Consider the following 14,475-nt stretch of genomic DNA (forward strand, 5'->3'; position numbering starts at 1 on the left):
TTGTTATTAAGGGACGCTAATTAACATGCTGTATTAAATCCATGGGGTCATAATTTAATTTAATCGCTCATCAGCACTCTATAACGTGAAATCTCATAAACCAGCCCTTGACGTGACGTCATCGTTGTTTTCATTCCCAGAGTCAGTGAGGGAAAGGGCGGCTAGCAGTGTTGCCAGATTGGGTGGTTTTAAGTGCATTTTGGCGGGTTTTGAACATATTTTGGGCTGGAAAACGTCAGCAGTATCTGGCAACACTGGCGGCTAGCTTGTTAGCAGGCTGAGGCACTTCAGCATAAATACGAGCATAAACTTTACACAGGTGATGGAGGTTAATAAAATTGTTTTTAGACAAATGTCACCCATTTAAAAATTTTAAACATTCAATTAAAATGCTTCATTAACTTTGTTGTAACTCATTTTCCTTGTCTGGAGCTGGACTCGGCAAAATGGCGGCCTGTTTTTGGTGAATTCATAAACAAACAAAAACAGCTAGATATTTTTTAGAATGGAATAGAAAGCCTTTATTGTCATTATACAAGTACAGTGAGATTTAAAGCTTCACCAAAAAGCACACACATAAATACTAAAATAAACATAGGAATAAAAACATAGGAAAATATGTACAATAAAACTACTACTAAAAAAAACTACTGACAACTATACATAAACTTGTGCAGGTCCCTGAGGGAACACAGGTGCATAGCAGTAACAGGGTTGAGAATAAAGTGACTCGCTGCATCAAGTGATAGAGGCAGCACTGGCATGTACAGACGCCTTTCCAGTATGTAGGCAACTAAAAAAAACAGATGATCTGACTTGGTATGATAGTGCAATAAGACAGTTTACAGATAGCTATGATATCAGCAGTGCAAATATGACAGTTTTCAGTACTTAAAATGACAAAGGAAGAGGATGTCTAAGAACAGATGACATTTACAGTGCAAATATGACAGTTTACAGTCTGACAAGGAGAGACTAGGTTTTAGTTCAAGTGGTTAGCAGCATTGTGGTGATGGTAATTGATAATCTATACCTACAGGCATACTGAACTGAACATACAAAAGAAAGATTATTATATCATCCACTTTTTCATAAAATGTCAGGACTGAATGTGCCATACAGACTGGGTCACTTATTACTCTGTTAAAAAAGTTTTTAAAAAAATTTACATATTGAAAATATTTTAAACGTATTAAGACATCACAGTTTAGAAATTTCTCAACTGATGCAACCAAACACAGATTTTTACATGTTTTCCAGAGAACATCCTGTCACTCAGTGGTAGAAAAAGTGGAGTCCAGAAACTAAAGGCAGCTTTGAAAGCTTTTCCCAGAGAGCAGTCTGTGGAGCGATGAAGAGGTGAACTTAGCCTGGATGTTTCACCGAGAAAGAGCAAATATCAGCAATGTTTTCAACTCTTTATAAAGTGTCTTCAATAAAGTTGTTCATCTTTCCTCCAATAGTGTGGTTTTGGTTGCATTTGATCAAGTCAAAATATAGATCAAAATTAAGGAATAGCTTTGAATGCAAGCATTAAATCTAAACACATTAAGAAATGAAGCATTAATCTGAATGTCAAAACACATTTTTATGAACTTTTAAATTCATAAACATTGTGTACACCCTTGCAACTATGTGCCAGAAAGTGTCATGCACAAAGCTAAGTGGTTTCCTAGAGAGCTTTATTTGTCCTGCAGAACCAAACCACCCTATAAACTTCCCAGCAGTGCACACAGATCTCCTGACTGTGTGTGTGAGTCAGACTCTACGCATGCTGTGTTTAAGTATAGCCTGACTGTAACTCAGCACATTAATGGAAACTATCTGCCCTTCCTTTCTCAGTGGCTCATAAACACATCCATCTCTTCACCAAACATTCGAATGTCAAGACACAAAAAAATGCTTCTGATCCTGACTGGAGATGAGGTACTGCGCCCTGTAATTAAACCTCCTGTATGGAACGATGACCGTCTGTTTTTACACCCTGTCACTGTTCACAGTGCAGTGGGATTCATGAAGACTCAGGAAGCCCTGGGCTTGTTTCCAGCTCCAGGTTGGGAGAAATTTCCAGCTTTTTCTTTGTAGATTCCTTCACAACCTTCTACACCCAGAGCAGCAGAACATTAATGCAGACCCGTCTCATTGTGATGAGAGAAATATTTTTCCTCCTTAGTTTGATGAACATGTGAGAGAAATAACACAGCTGGGTAGTTGGAATTGTTAGTTGATCTCCCCCCCCCCCCCCCCAACAATTATGTACAGGGTGATGTAATCAAAAACCAGAGAATGTTTAGAAGCAGATTAAAATCTATACATTTTGATGGAAGGTTATGATCAGGGACATGACACATGAAGATTCAGGAAAGTTTGTTTCAATGTGTGATTCATCAAAAAAAAAAAAAAAAAACACACCCAGAGTATCTCTCAGCCCCAAATCCAGCATTCCTGGGATAGACTCCAGTTCTATCATGACCTGGATGAAGCATTTACTGAAGAACAAATGGATGAAGAATTTCAATAAGACATGAGACAGACTTGAAGGCCTTTATTGTTTGATTTTGTATCGGGTTACACTGCAACAGGACCCTCCCTTTCCCTCCCAGTCCCTTCCAAAACATCTCTCTTACACACACACACACACACACACACACACACACACACACACACACACACACTTCGCTCATATTTTAAATGTAAACAATGCAGGCAGGAAGTGAAATATAAAAGCGTGGTAGTCAGCAGCGTTCCTCCATTTTCTGGCCCGTTCATCTGCAATGAGACGCTCTTGCAGGAAAGGGAGGAACAGTTCCTTCAGTTTTTAATCTCTCAAACTCTCTCTCTCACACACACAGAAAGAGGGAGAGAGAAGGTCAGGAAAAGCAGTCACACATCAATGGTTCTTCATTGTGTCAAAATTGATTTCTCAGGAGAGCTGAGGAATTAGTGTTGGGAATGTGACGCAGGAGTCGTTCTCGTCTCTCCCGACAAGGCAGGTCTCATTATGTTAGTGTCCACATCAGAATGTGGGTAAATCCACAATCTGACCATCCCAAATCTCACACACTGTCCTTGCGCTCTCTCATTACCTTTTAGCACGTACGAAATACAAGGCATTGGTTTTGGGGTAATATTTGACGTTCTGCTTTTTGTCCATGAGCCCGCCGAAGATGATGAGCTCTCCTCTGCCCTGCACCACTGTATGCAGACTCGTTTCAGGAGGCCCAGTGACGGCACCGCTGCCAAAGACGCGCCATGCCACAACACCATCTTTTTTGGCTCGTGAAATGTCCAGCACGTACATCTGCATGGGTTTACAGCTGAGCGCTTGATAAAGCGGCTTCCCCACGTTCAGGCTCTGTGGGGGAACCGAGTGGCCCAGGCGACGTGCAATAGGAGGGATCGAGTGTCCTTCAACCTGCGGTGGGCTTAATGAGGCAGGGCTAGAGCTCGGGGCGGGGTTAGAGGAAGACGAGGATGAAGGAGATGACGATGCGAGGGATTTAACAGCTTCCAGGCCTCTGCGGAGCGCAGCAGGAGAAACGGCACCTGGCGGAGTGTGAATGCCATTTGTGTTCGGCTGATCCAAAGAGGGCAGAGCCACTGATGATGTTGATGCCGAAGAGGGCGGAGACTCCCATCCATAATCTGTCGGTAAGTGGGCATGACTGTGTGGGTGGGAGGGACTAGTACGAGGGGAAGGGGAAGCGCCATTAAGCAAAGGTGGGCTGTCTGGAGCCTGTAACGGAGATGGCTGCTGCGAAGACGAGGGACTTCCATCTCTGGCTCCGCCCCTAATAGTTGCTGGGCGTGGTCGGAGAGTTCCCCAGCGTCCATTGACGCAAGGAGCCTCCTCCACATTGCCAAGGACAACACCAGAGCGCACAGGAGACTGTGATCGCAAAGGGGGAGTGTCTGGGCCGAGCGGAGGGGGCGTGGCACTGATGGGAGAAGGTCGGGAATTCAGGCTCGGGCTCAAAGGGGCACGGCCGGATGGAGCCTGTGAGAAAACAACCACACACACCCCCACCTGCACACACACACACAGAGGGAGAGAGAGAAAATCAGAGATCAATTTTAAAATAATTTTAAATGAAAAGATTTCATTCAGTTTAAACTGTGATAATGACGTTTCATTTTAACGTCGTTAATTCAAACACTTCATCAAATTTCCCCGTGTATTTTTAAGTCTACTGAGGTTTCAAAAAGCAAAATATACACAGTCTCCGTGTCTGTCTGCCTCTTTTACACACACACACCTTGCAGGCTGGGTGGCACCAGAGTTCAGGAGCTCCGTGTTCCTCGTTCTCGACTCGCAGTTGCTGCCATGACCAGGTGGGGGAGCCCATGTGCAACAACCAGGCGTCTTTCAACAACTGCAAAACACACACACACACACACACACACACACACACACACACACGAGTACATCAAAGAGGAAAACATGTTGTTCAACATTCAGCAGATCATCATGGATTAACATCACTGCCTCTCCAATCAGTTACAAATGCTCACAAATATCACAGTAACATGCAATAATGACTGTGTTGTTATAATTAATATCAACCTACTGATAATCCTGAATAATAATAATAATTTAATAACCATCACTCAGTTCAAAGGTTGTTTACAATGAAATCAGAACTGAACTCACAGCGTTCGGGCCGCCGCAGCCCCCCAGGATGAGCAGCGTCTCACCGTCTACCACAACCTGAGAGAAAGAGAACGTGTGGTGTTAGTGACGTCTCCGTTTCCTCCAGCTCCATTTCTAATCCCATCAGGATGCGGCCTGAAGATGAGCAGGTGATCTGGAGTACCTTCTCCCTCAGGACTGTTTAAGGTGATGAACACGTGGGCGGAAAGTTTCGGGGGAGCATGAGAGGAACAGAGAGACTCACCTGACTCTGACCACCGCGGGGGTGAGGAGCCGAGCCCGTGATGATAGGTTTGGACCAGGACCACTGCTCAAGATCCAGAACCCACACCTCATTACTCCTGAAACATACATGATCATGTCTTAGTAAAACTGGTGGAAACATGGAGATGGCTGGTTTTCTGGACCAGAACTGGAGGCGTGTTGGCAGAAAAACGTGAGGAAAAGGTACGTACATCTGTCGAGCTCCGAGAGAGCCACCGAACACCACCATCATGTTATTAATGACAGAGGAGGAGTGACCAGCCATGGGTGGAGGACCATGAGTCGTCACGATGCAGTTCCACCTGACACACAGACACACACACCTTGGCATGAAAGCAGTTAAACGATATGCAAGTTATAAACACAGTGTTGCTGTTTCAGTAAAATACTGAGTGTTGAGGGTGGAGCGATGAAGCGGCATCACTCTCACCACCCAGAGTTGATTATTTTTCCAGAACAGCACACAGCCAAGTGTTCTATTCCTCTTACACCACAGCAATCTGCAGCTTGTTACACATGTTCATGAGAAACCGCAAAGAAGTGTAAACTCCTCTGTCCTGAAGATGTCGGAAAACTTAGTTACAGCTTCACCTCTGATTATTACCAAGCGCTGACACTGGAGACTCCTTCCAGAAACGTTAAACATGTTTCTCCTTCCAGAAAATTTCACCCCATCAACGATTATTTTAATCCATTTAAGTTGAATATCCCCTCAAGTCCATGTCCCTGTGAATGAGCAGTTACTATAGAAATGATAGTGGATTAGAATGGTATATTTTAACGCGTTAACATAAACCTGCAATTTGCAGCTGCACTACAGCACCATTTTGTGTCCAATCAGAGTCCTGATATCAACAGCACTGTGGTATGATTCCGTGATGAGCAACATGGAATGAGAGAGGTGATGCTGGATTTTCTCAGATTCTCACCAGTTTTTGGAAGGAGAGTAGGTGTGTATCTCATCGAAGAAGCGCTCGGGTTGGTGCAGAGGGTACGGACTGGGGCGGGTCCAGCCTCCAAACAGCACCAGCAGATCCTTAAACATCACCAGCGTGGCGCCAGCTTTAGGAGACGGGTACGAGCCTGCACACACAGCAATCAAAACCAACTCTCAGGTGTGTGTGCGTCACTCTATTGTTCATGGCTAACATTGAGGAAAGCATGCACAAGACAGTTTAACAGCAATGTAGCTGTGTGTGTGTGTGTGTGTGTGTGTGTGTGTGTGTGTGTGTGTGTGTGTGTGTGTGTGTATGTACCTGAAGCGAGTGGTCGTATCCACTCCTTACTGTTCAGGTCGAGTCTCCACAGGTCATTAAATGCAGCATTACAGCTGCTTTGTGTGCAGCCACCAAACACGTACATCGACTGGTTTGAATCGTAGTAACATGCACCTTTAAAACACACACACACACACACACACACACACACACACACACACACACACACACACAGATGAACAACCACCCAGCAGCCTTACGCAAAACCAATGACTTTCAGCCCCCTGTGGTTGCTGGTGGAACTGCAGGCTGAGGCAATTCATCTTCCGGGTGAAATAACCCCTAATAATTTTTTTCGCGGTCCAAATCCTGCGCTCTGATGCTGGCAAGCGGGTCCATATCCTACGGTACGGACCCCGGTTATGGACCTCTGGCGACTCGCTCTTCACAACAACAATAAACATAATTTTTTGTCAACATTTATCTTTTTTTTTTAAAAAGATTTATTTATAAGATTATCAAAAATCAAAATTTTTTAGAGCTGCCGCAATTAGTCGACGTAATCGACCATAATTTTTTTAGTCGATGACTTTTCTTTTTTTTTTTGTCAGCCTGTCAATCGCCTATTTATTTTTGGTCTTCAGTCTCAAACGGCTCATCCGAGTTCAGGTAATCCCGCTCCACACCACTAGTTTTGATGTGCGCACCCCACCGGTCAAATTGGATCTCTTTCCCTCTCCCATTATGATCTTCCTTTACTGTCGGTTCTGGTTTTGAGAATGCCTTGACATGAAAATGGCAGCGGCAAGTGACTGATGAATCAAGGACAGCGACTTCTAACGTTACGAAAAGACCAAAAGCATCGAAAGTATGGGAATACTTTAGGGCAGCTGGTGATAGAGTGGTTTGTACAATCTGTAAAGTCTTTGTGTGTACCGGCCACATCCACACCTTCCAAACGCCTGTTTTCCTCAGCCGGAAACATAGTGACAAAGAAAAGAGCAAGCCTAAGTCCGGACCATGTGGACATGTTGACATTCTTGCACTACAACACAACATTTGATTAATCAGTGGGCCACAGTTGGACACTACGCTGTCTTGCACTCTGCATGTTCGCACTTAACAGTTTTTCAGTAGGAGGTCTCATCTCATCTCATTATCTCTAGCCGCTTTATCCTGTCCTACAGGGTCGCAGGCGAGCTGGATCCTATCCCAGCTGACTACGGGTGAAAGGCGGGGTACACCCTGGACAAGTCGCCAGGTCATCACAGGGCTGACACATAGACACAGACAACCATTCACACTCACATTCACACCTACACTCAATTTAGAGTCACCAGTTAACCTAACCTGCATGTCTTTGGACTGTGGGGGAAACCGGAGCACCCGGAGGAAACCCACGCGGACACGGGGAGAACATGCAAACTCCACACAGAAAGGCCCTCGCCGGCCACGGGGCTCGAACCCAGGACCTTCTTGCTGTGAGGCGACAGCGCTAACCACTACACCACCGTGCCGCCCCCAGTAGGAGGTACAAAACCCAATTATTTGTTGTAACTGGAAGTTCAATACGGAATGAGGGCCTATTGATGTTTGTATATTTTCTTTTATATTGATAGGATTATACTTTGGAGAATAGTAGTTTTATAGTGGAAGACATTCTCCCATTTTATTGCACTTTATTTTATTTATTAAATTTTATTTATTCAATATTTAATTTATATGTTATGTTTATGTTATGTTTACTTTGGTACAAGTGACATTTTATGTTTTGGCCCTTGAGTTACATTCAAAATAAAAAGAACTCAAATGAAATAGCAATCACTTGATTTTTTTGGAAATTAGTCATTAAGATAAGTCGACTAATCGAAAAATTAGTCAAAAGATTAGTCGTGAGAAAATTAGTCGTTAGTGGCAGCACTATAAATTTTTGCCAGCATTTCTCAGGAGAATAGCATTAATTTTACATCATGGGTAGTGATGACAGTGTTCACAGCGAAAGTGAGTTTTACTGCCCTGAGGAAGAAGAAATAAACAAAAACATTTCAGGAGAAAGCTAAAAACCTGTAATTTGCTAACGCCGAGCAAAAACATGGCTGAATCCTGAATGACTCAAGTTTGTATAAATAGGGGACGACGTAGGCGGCAAAACGTAGCTGTTTTCCTGCCATGGAAGTGCACTTGTATACCGAGGAGTAAGCCATTTGCATTACAGCCGTGAATGAGGATTCAAAAGGGCGGCTCGGCTCGGTTTTCCCTTTCGGGCGCTCTCGTTTTCTGTTAGAATTTGGTAGAGAAGAAAGTAAATATATTATTTACCAGCTTAAGGTCGGTCTGTATGGTGAAATACCGTGACCTCGGCCTCGGATACTGACCTCGGCCCAGAGGGCCTCGCTCAGTACTTTCAAGATCTCGATCATGGTATTTCACCATACGGACCTCCCAGATACGTGAATCTAATTGTTGCTTTTGAAAGATTTCCTGAATGTGTGTAGGTCACATCCATTTTGACGCACTAAAAGGTTATGCAAGTTCATATTTTAAAATTTATGACCCAGTTTAAAGTTGCATGAATCTTGAATCACCTTTGGTAGGTGTGGATGGATAATAACATCCCAAAAGTTCTGCGAGTTATCTGGGCAAACCTGCATTTGGTGGGTGAGCATCAATACTAACACCCAAAAAGGTATGAGAGTTCTTATTTCCCGACCTTTGATCCAGCTAAAAGTAGGTCAAATATAGGCCACTCTCATGCTAGGTCATCCCCAAATAGACCTAAAATATAAATTTGGTGCACGTAGGTCAGTTTTAACTGTAAAAAAAAGCTATGCGAGTGCTCCGGATGGACAGATGGATGGACATAGTGAAAACATAATGCCCTGGCCAACTAAAGTCGGGCCAGGGTCATCTCATCTCATCTCATTATCTGTAGCCGCTTTATCCTGTTCTACAGGGTCGCAGGCGAGCTGGATCCTATCCCAGCTGACTACGGGCGAAAGGCGGGGTTCACCCTGGACAAGTCGCCAGGTCATCACAGGGCTGACACATAGACACAGACAACCATTCACACTCACATTCACACCTACGCTCAATTTAGAGTCACCAGTTAACCTAACCTGCATGTCTTTGGACTGTGGGGGAAACCGGAGCACCCGGAGGAAACCCACGCGGACACGGGGAGAACATGCAAACTCCGCACAGAAAGGCCCTCGCCGGCCACGGGGCTCGAACCCGGACCTTCTTGCTGTGAGGCGACAGCGCTAACCACTACACCACCGTGCCGCCCGGCCAGGGTCATAATGAGCCAAATTTAAATATATCAGAACTCCAATAATGTTCTTGTATTTAATTTAAGAAAGACTTCCATCAGTGAGGTTGCTGTGTGAGGAGTCAGTCCTGTTGTAGGAGGTTTTGTGGTTGGTGTAAAATGTTAGGAAGCTTTAACTGCGAGACATTTTATTGGCATGTTCGTGTTAATATTTATCTAAAACTCACGTACACCAACTCCTGCTGTGTAACACTGCTATTTGAGAGTCTCCTTACTCCTAAAACTCTCAGCTTTTTATTCACTTATTCATGTTAAATAACTGCAAGTCCTCGTGGAGTGATGAGTGCAGGATGGAAATCTGGACTCACACACCACGAGTCTGTAGGTGTTAAATGTCCTTCTCCCCAAATTATTATTTATCCTACGTAGTGATAGTGCTATGGAAGCTTTGAACCCTCAAAGAATCCTTATTTTCTTTTTAATCTTGAAATTATCAGTGGTTTCACATTTGCTTCATGATACTTGATACTTCTTAGAAAGCATGACTCTTTAAGGCTTCACTGCATAGCTAAGTGTACTTCGCTTCCTAAATGGGACTCGACACTGCTGGAACCCTTTCTGAGAAGCACCTGCTTTGGTGTCCAGTTCTATACAGAAACCTTAAGGGTTCCAGGAGAAGCAGAGATCAGATCAGGAGATGAATATATTAGGGGTGTGCAAAAATATCGATACGGCGATATATCGCGATACTTTGTCTTCCGATTCAATATCGATACTCAAAATTTGAATATCGATATTTTTTCAAATAATAAAATCATGTTTCAGACGGGTTGTAAATCCAGTACGACTTCCGCACCTCCGCTCCGCGAGGTGTCGCTGTGCTGCTACCTCACTGCAAGGCACTCTTCGTCTTCTCTTTTTTCCCCGGCGGTTGCAGTGAGGAAAAAAAAACAGGCAAGCACGGCTGTTAACGTAAACCTAGAGACGCCGCCGAACTTTAAGGCAGATGTTTGGAGGCACTTTGGATTCCAAAGGAAAGGAGAAAAAAAAACAGTGAGCCGGTCAAAGAGAATGCACTTTGCAAAACCTGTTTCGCTCCAATTAAATTAAGATGCCCACTGCACTTTTCAATGTGTTTCAGACAGTGTGGTGTTCCTGCAAAATAAGTACAAGTTAAATGTTCTCCGGTATATGTTCTCAAGTTTACAAAGAACAAATTGATATTAGTGTTAGCACTGAAATGTATGTGCAGTCTGCAGTGCAAGTTTTAAGTTTTCATAAAACAATTTGATTCTGCTTGTTAAGCAGCACTGATGTGTCCATGCTTACAGAAAAGTTGAGAATACTAGCACAGAAATGGGAATTTTCTGTATGTTGTAGTGAAGCAACTCTAGGTTTTGCCAGCAGTAGAATAGAGACAAATATATGTCTGGCAAGAGTGTGTAGTTATGTATGTGAAATGTAATTTTACAGTGGTCAATAAATTCTGATTTTCTTCAGTGACACAGATATTGTGATGTGGTTGAAATTTCTTGCAATATATCGATTATCGCAGAATCGCTGTACCGTGATATTATCGTTATCGTAGGCAAAATATCGCCATAGTATCGTATCGTGAGGTATCTGGTGATACCCAGCCCTAGAATACATGGTCCCAGGTTTAGAGAATGACAACAATATTATTCGCAGTAAAAAGCTGACATCAATCTGGGAATTGATTCAAATCATGATCAGACTAATGAGACTCAAGTGCAGGTAATTTATTTTATGAAGCTCATTCTAATTGAACAGATTTGAGTTATTAATTCTATAATGGAATCGATTATACTGATAGAAAAATAAAGACTGAAACTCAGGAAAACCCTCAGGATCCCGTTACAGGGCACGCTCAGTACATTAAATTCAGATGAAGTGTGTGTGTGTGTACTGACTGTGGGAGAAGCGTTGTGTGATGGGGGTTCCAGGATATGGGTAGGTGCGACTCTCCCACTGAATGTTCCCTTCCTGAACTGCCCTCAGGAAACCATGGTAACACTGATCCGCTACACCTAGACACATCAAAGCACACACTGAGGATTTGAAGACTTCTAAAGAGATGATTAACACTTAATTAACACATCTAAAACATCACACACACAGCACGATGAAACCAAGAACCTATAACACACTCTCTCTCTCCCCGTCTCATTAAAATGTTGTTTTACTGCCATCTCTCTCCTATTCTCTCCTTTACTTTGTGTCCTACTCTCCATGTCTCTCTCTCGCCTTCCCTCTCCCCCTCACCTTTGATGAGGCGATACCACTGTTTGCACACCAGGGCGGCAGTCTTGTGCTCCTGATACGGTGAGAGGAAGGACAGGATGTACTCCAGCACCTCTTCCGGCAACTCCCCCATGGCTGTCTGGGAGCTTTTCCCAGGATGCTTTGCGCTGTTTGAGCTGCCTGTCATCTCCGTCGCTGTGGTCTGGTCATCAACGTGGCTCCGCAGTGAAGCGGCACCAGCGTCCCCCATGTCCATGGCAACAAAGCAGCCGTCCTCGCCATCAGAGAAGCGAGACATGCTGCCTGCAGGGACAGAGATGAAGAGGAGTTACATCTCAGTTAGAAAACTGGGCCAACAATCATCCAACCTTTAAGAACAATTTATATCACGGACAGAGCTGTCTGTCTTTGATATTTTTCCCCAGACTGCATGCTCAGTCTTGTCTGGGTGATACAATCAGATAATCCTGTTTTCTGAGCAATCACTGATCTCATCACAACTGACAGACAAGCAGCAGACTGGACATTAAAATCTATTTTTAAAATCACCCTTCATCAAGTTAAATAAAGCATCTTGGTAGACAGTTATAACATGACACTTTATTAGAAAACCTAAATCCCAGACATCATGAAACATCTTCAAATTTAGATTCACTCACTTCAATAAGCAAATACAAACACATGCAGACAGAGCAAACTAATCTCAGTTGATCTAGTGACTGAGAAACTGAATAAAATAAAGCACTTTTGAAATCATATGTGGACAAAACCACTTTATGAGTTTCAGTGTCATGCCAAACTCTCTCTCTCCCTCTGTCTGGCTCTCTCCCCTCTGCAGTAATGTTAGTGAATCATCTTCCAGACTAATCCTGAGCCACTTCTGCAATTGTAAAGCGGTCTGCTTTATTACTGCTTCACTGCTCCGGAGACTCTTTAACTGATGAAGTGAGGTTTTTAACACACAAACATGCTTAAAGAACAAAATCCACATGCTTCCTCAATCTGCTGATTTCTACTGTAGGCTAACTGAGGAGGCTCGCTAACGGTGCCTTTAAAAAAAACAACAGCAACCACCCAGACGTCTTGAAATTGTGCTCCGGAAAAAGTCTAATTCTGTAGTGTCTTGTGAGACATGACATGCAGTAAAGTGTGCTGCTGAAGTGTATAATGAACAGTAAGGTCAGCAGAAAGGATCATCGGTGCTCCCCTGCCTGGATCTGTACATTTCACAAACCAGGAAGTGGGCAGAGAAAATCATTAAGGAGTCCTCACACCCTGGACACAACCTTTTCCAACTCCTCCCCTTCAGCAAGCGCTGTCGAGCACTGCGAACCAGAACCACCAGACAGAACAGCAGCTTCTTTCCTCGTGCCGTCAACGCCATAAATATCTGACCTGACCCATCCTTGCCATTATACTATTATACCACTTGTACCTCCACTATACTCCTGCTTGCACGACCTCACTGCACTCCGACTGTCGTGTATATTTTTAGTATATCGTGTCTGGTCTGTAAATATCCTGCATATTGTCTGTATATGGTGTACTGTTTATATTCCTGTCAGCATACATATTTATAATGTATACTGTATATTCTATATTATTGATAGATATTTTAATGCAAAACATTGTAGATAGTGTTATTATAGATATATTACTGTATAATACAGATTTTTAGACATTGTGTATAATATAGGTATTTTATATAGTTACATTAGACTGTAGAGTTATTATATTGTCCAGTACATGTACTATAAGTTTTTCTGATATTACATATCCATATCTTACACACACATATACGTTCATTCTCTCTCTCTCGTATTGCTAGAGAGACAAAACCTGCCGGAACCAAATTCCTTGTGTATGTAAACAAACTGGGCCCATAAACCAGGTTCTGGTTCTGATCATTAAGTCGCTAATGTGCCGGTGTTAGCCTGAAGCTAAAGGAGCTGAAACCCTGCTCATCTTACAGCCACAACTTCACACATTTTAACCACGAAAAACCGTGATTGGACTCTTTTCGAATCTTCGTCGTGTTTTTTTTCCGGTTACCAGTGTGTGCGTCCTCCTTTTCCCGTCCTGTTGCGTCCTTTAATCGCTGCCGTTTGTTGATTCCCTTTATCAGCTCCTACGGCTGCTGCTGCGCTCCACACTCCAAACATCCGCCATCTTCCTCCCTACAGCAGCACCTTACGCACGGACACGGGAGCGCGCACGTAAAGCCCTCCCTGACGCCCTCGGCGTGGGCGCGTTCTGGATGACGCGCGTGCTCGCGTTCTGCAGACTGTCCTGTATTATTATTAATTTTTTCTTTTTTTTTTGGTCTCAGCTTTCTTGACATGAACAAAAGACAAATCCCCAGCGCATTTCTGAACTCCTCAAGCTGCTAACTATCTGCATGTGAAGTAAAAATGTTTCTGTCATTCTGAAGAAGCAGGGCTTTTCTCAAAACCGACTAAAACCTGTCAACTTCCTGTTTTATGCTGACCACACCTCTTGAAATGACGTCAGATGAATTAAGCCATGTTACTTCTCTCAGTTCCTTTGCAAGGGTTTATCTCATCTCATCTCATCTCATTATCTGTAGCCGCTTTATCCTGTTCTACAGGGTCGCAGGCGAGCTGGATCCTATCCCAGCTGACTACGGGTGAAAGGCGGGGTTCACCCTGGACAAGTCGCCAGGTCATCACAGGGCTGACACATAGACACAGACAACCATTCACACTCACATTCACACCTACGCTCAATTTAGAGTCACCAGTTAACCTAACCTGCATGTCTTTGGACTGTGGGGGAAACCGGAGCACCCGGAG

The 14,475-nt window shown here is 43.6% G+C and overlaps 1 protein-coding gene across 1 annotated transcript; it reads right to left on the reverse strand.

Moving 5' to 3' along the window:
• Positions 1-2,530: 2,530 nt before the first annotated feature.
• On the reverse strand, positions 2,531-14,147 carry fbxo42 (F-box protein 42). Its single transcript, XM_060910962.1, has 10 exons — positions 13,715-14,147; positions 11,684-11,965; positions 11,332-11,448; positions 6,172-6,306; positions 5,845-5,998; positions 5,107-5,217; positions 4,896-4,992; positions 4,652-4,708; positions 4,257-4,373; positions 2,531-4,027 (listed from the first exon to the last, which is right to left on the reverse strand). Exons 2-10 carry the CDS (start codon positions 11,958-11,960, stop codon positions 3,083-3,085), a joined length of 2,010 nt encoding a protein of 669 aa, XP_060766945.1. The 5' UTR covers positions 11,961-11,965; positions 13,715-14,147; the 3' UTR covers positions 2,531-3,082.
• Positions 14,148-14,475: the final 328 nt, after the last annotated feature.

This window comes from Neoarius graeffei, chromosome 26 (genome assembly GCF_027579695.1).
Source record: "Neoarius graeffei isolate fNeoGra1 chromosome 26, fNeoGra1.pri, whole genome shotgun sequence".
Taxonomy (NCBI): domain Eukaryota; kingdom Metazoa; phylum Chordata; class Actinopteri; order Siluriformes; family Ariidae; genus Neoarius; species Neoarius graeffei.

Bases quoted from the DNA above. Each gene is read 5' to 3' on its own strand.
- fbxo42 (XM_060910962.1), bottom strand. From the start codon at position 11,960: ATGTCTCGCTTCTCTGATGGCGAGGACGGCTGCTTTGTTGCCATGGAC. The intron at 11,449-11,683 runs GTGAGGGGGAGA...TGATGTGTCTAG, and splicing joins GTGGTATCGCCTCATCAAAG to GTGTAGCGGATCAGTGTTAC. The intron at 5,999-6,171 runs GTACATACACAC...CTGTGTGTGCAG, and splicing joins GATACGACCACTCGCTTCAG to GCTCGTACCCGTCTCCTAAA.